Below are 4,123 nucleotides of genomic sequence, written 5' to 3'. Positions count from 1 at the left end.
TAATTTATATGTTCACCCCAAACTTCAATGGGGAAACAGAAACAGTGAATGAGCCTTCATACTCATTCACAATTACTTGAATGAAGGTGTTTATTGTGCGATCCAAGGTGAGTCATTAGACCCAGACTTTAGTTTAATATGCTGTTGCTAGGGTGTAATAAGCTGTTGCTATGCTCCACTGCTAAATGGCATTTACCCCATTGAAATGAATGGGGAAATTAAAAGTGAATTATCTCTAAAACTATAGGCTGCCGACATGTCCTGAGACCTAAGTAGACTGCAATGTTGTGGAGTCGGAACAGAGTTTATATAGCCAGGTAAAAGTATGAAGGACTATAGTTAGGTGACAGAAAATGTGTGGGAAAGTAAAACATTTCCCCATTGAAATGAACAGTGAAATTAAAAGTGAAATATCGCTAAATGTTGAATTCAAATTCAAAATTGAAATATTTCAACATGGGCTGAACATTGTAAAGAGCTGGAACAGAGTTTCTATAAAAGTATGATCGGGCTAGTTAGTTTAGGGGCCAAAGAAACAGGCGGACAACTATAACATTAGTGTGACCGTCTTAGCGATCCTACAATAAATACCTTCATTCAAGTTATTGTGAACGAAAGGTGCAGGGCAGAAAAGTGAAGACGCCAAAAGTGATTGGCCGGAATAACATTTGTGATGATTTAATTGCCTTTTTTTCTTTTTCTTTTTGATATACCAAAACACAACACTTAAATTGGGAATCAATCAAGTTACCTCAGTGTCATTTTCATAAAAACTAAAATAGCTTTTAACACGTTCTTTTTTTGCTTTGAATAAACAGCAAGACTATTCTTTATTTTCATTGTCTCTATTGTCTCTCTTCCATGTTGTTTCGACTCAAAACATTGCAGACGCTGCAAAGGCGTCAAACATGCAGGCTGTGGACAGTGGATCAAGCAAGGGGGATCTGTGGACCACAGACCCAAGCTGGGGCCTGGTCAACCCCGACTGGGCCTGGTCAACCCCAGATGGGTCTTGTAAACTCCGACTGGGCCTGATCAACCCCGGATGGGTCGCCTGGGCGAGGTTGTCTCATGTCGCGAGACCCGAAACACCCCAGTGAACCCAGGATACATCACTGACCGTGTCAAAGCTGCACCAAAAGTGTTTATTAGAACTACATTGAATATATTTGTACCTTGTTTTTCAAGGCTTGGCTTTTTCTTTTCTTTTTTTTACATGGAATAATTCGGAATGCCCTGAAACCTTGTCCAAATTGGGAGTCATACATCATAAATATATGAAAGATGACCGACACCATAGATAAGACGACTGGTCGTGAAGTGTGAGCGCCGTCACTGGAGCCTGACCGAGATCAGCATGGGCTCCAGGATGAAATGACTGAGGGGGTAGTCATGGGCATCATTTTTATATAGTAAAACAATATGTACATGAAACTTAAACTGAGGGTACCAGACCCCCTCTGGCACCCTTGTGACGCCACGCCTGGCATGATTACATGTTTTTGATTAGAACGTGAGTCAGCCATACGAAGCAGGCCCAGCGCATCACAGCACACTGGAGCAGCTCGGACAGATGAAGCCTGTTTTATTAAGGTGCAACAAGACTGACGCTTCTATTTGCTACTGCAGCGTCACGACATGACATCTGTGTCTGTGAAACTATTTGGATGACTGTTTCTGATTATATTAGAAGCCTGTCTCAGTTCATCATCAGCAATGATGGCTGGTGGTTCTATAAAGTAAGCCTTGAGGCCCATAGGATGTACAAGTACAACCCCTGGACATGGCGCTAGCCCCAATCCAACCCTTGATGCTGAGTGCCAAGCAGGGAGGCACTGGGTCCCATTTTTCAGAGTCTTTGGTATGGCCCAGCCGGGAATCGAACCCCAACCTCCCAGTCTCAGGGCGGACACTCTCACCACAAGGCCCACTGAGCTGGTGGTTGGTGGTGTATAATTCATTACATGTGTTCCGGGTGGTTCTGCAGACAGCCGATGAACTCGGACACGGGAGCGCTCTGGAAGCAGATCCGGTGGACGGCGGTGAACAGCGGGAACCTGTGGGCGAGGTTCCGCTCCTCCAGGATCCGGTGGACCTGGGCGGCGGTCGCCGGCCCCTGCAGCTTCTGCCCGCCGAGCATCTCGCCCTCCAGCTCCTCCACCGACTTGCCCGGCGTGCGGGCGAAGGCCTCGGCCACCCTGCGGTTGCGCCCGCCGTAGCAGGTGGTGACCAGGTCGGCCACGCCGCAGCTCTGCAGGAAGGTGTCTGAGGAGACGGAGGCGGCGGCAGAGGTGTCGCCTTCGGCGCAGAAGGCGCGCGCGAAGGCGATCATCTCCATCAGGCCCAGGCGGATCACGGCCGCCTTGGTGTTGTCGCCGAAGCCCAGGCCGTCGCAGAAGCCGGCGCCCACCGCCACCACGTTCTTCAGTGCGCCGCACAGCTCCACCACGCGGCGCTCCTCCACCACCGACACGCGGAAGTTCTCCGTCTGCATTAGCTCCTTCAGCAGGGCGCCGCGCTCCCCGTCCGCGCAGCCCACGGTCGACTCGCAGAACTTCCCGTCGGCCACCTCGCCGGCGATGTTGGCGCCCATAAGCACGGCCATGGTGGCGATGCCCGGCAGCCGCTCCCGGATGACGTCCGAGACGAGCCTCAGCTGCCCTCCTCCTCCTCCGCCGCCACCCTTCTCCTCCTCGTCGTCCATGAGGCCCTTGATGAGGGACATGCCCAGCGCGCCCGCCTTGACGCTGCCCTGCATGCCGTCGCACACCCGGCTCACAAACTGGTGCGGCACCACGAACAGGAGGACGTCGGCGTCGCGGCACGCCTCCGCCAGGTCGGCGACCGCCACCACGTTGGACGGCAGCCGGTGTCCGGGGAGGTACTTGACGTTCTCGTGGTCGGCGTTGATGATGTCCGTCAGCTTGCGGCCGTCGGCCATCGTCTCCTCGAACACCCACATCCTCACCGCGGGGTCGAACTTTGTCGGGTTCCGGGCGGCGTTGGCGCCCACTATCTTGGCCACGGCCGAGCCCCAGTTGCCGGAGCCGATGATGCAGACTTTACTCGGGGCTGCCATCGCGACGACGTCGGTCGATGAACTGTAAAACCAATCAGGTCGGATTAGATGATGAAGGGATCGGCTCTCCGGCAATACAGGATGCCGTTTTGTCAGTTTCGACTGTCTTATAAAGGCTTCCCTCGCTCACGCAGACGTTACGTCACAGGTGGAGAAGCGCTGTGCGGGTGCACGGGAGGCCGTCGTCACACACGTCACATGCCCATATATGGTGATCCCTGTGGACGGTGGGATGGCAATATATGGAGGTCGGCCTACTCCCTGTGTGCAGCAGGTCTGCTACGTGCACTAGTTTGGGTCTCGGGTAAATGTCTATGTTCTGTTTTCTTTTTAGGTCTTGAGCTAAAAGGTTTAGGAACCACCGGTATACATAGCACAATTCTCCCCTCATCCCCCCCCCCATTCACACACACTATACAGCTCGCTCAGCGACGGCTCCAAAAAATTGTGACTTGAGGGTGCTATAGGGGGGCTGGCTATTTAGAGGGGGCTAATGCATCTTGGTTTACATAGAAGTCAGTCAATTGGGCTTGTTTTGAGGGGGGGCTCAGGGGGGGCTATAAGGGCCGATTCATACTCCTATTTTACCGCTGTAGTGCCGAAATGATTTCGGCTCGTCAGAAATTTTCAGTAGCACTGAAGAGCCGACTTTAGGACGGTACCTGCCCCCCCCCCTCCGAAACTCAAATGACGTCACATTGTAGGCTCTACAGAGCCGAACCGACTTCAAATGACGTCACATTGTAGGCTCTACAGAGCCGAACCGACTTCAAATGACGTCACATTGTAGGCTCTACAGAGCCGAACCGACTTCAAATGTATTTTAGAGCCCCCCCCTGTAGCCGTCCCTGAGCTCACTACTGGTTATAGAAGGCTCAGGTCTTAAATGTCTTTCTAGGGTGAGGGGTCAGAATTCTGGAACCAAATGGTTCCATTTGTACACTCTCATGGTTAAATTAACATTGATTTAAAAATATAAATTGGGGAACCCAGAGATAGAAATACCAGAAATGGGGGTCCGTAGACTAATGCATGTCAAACTGG

At 51.8% G+C, this 4,123-nt stretch overlaps 1 protein-coding gene across 1 annotated transcript; it reads right to left on the bottom strand.

Moving 5' to 3' along the window:
- Positions 1-1,960: 1,960 nt before the first annotated feature.
- LOC306927592 (glycerol-3-phosphate dehydrogenase [NAD(+)], cytoplasmic-like) lies at positions 1,961-3,079 on the bottom strand (the record flags this gene model as incomplete). Its single annotated transcript, XM_079507389.1, has 1 exon — positions 1,961-3,079. One exon carries the CDS (start codon positions 3,077-3,079, stop codon positions 1,961-1,963), a length of 1,119 nt encoding a protein of 372 aa, XP_079363515.1.
- Positions 3,080-4,123: the final 1,044 nt, after the last annotated feature.

Source organism: Electrona antarctica, assembly GCF_951216825.1.
Source record: "Electrona antarctica genome assembly, chromosome: 8".
In the NCBI taxonomy this organism is placed as follows: Eukaryota; Metazoa; Chordata; class Actinopteri; order Myctophiformes; family Myctophidae; genus Electrona; species Electrona antarctica.
The sequence above is the reverse complement of the archived record's forward strand: the minus strand, read 5'-3'. Positions and strand labels throughout refer to the sequence as shown.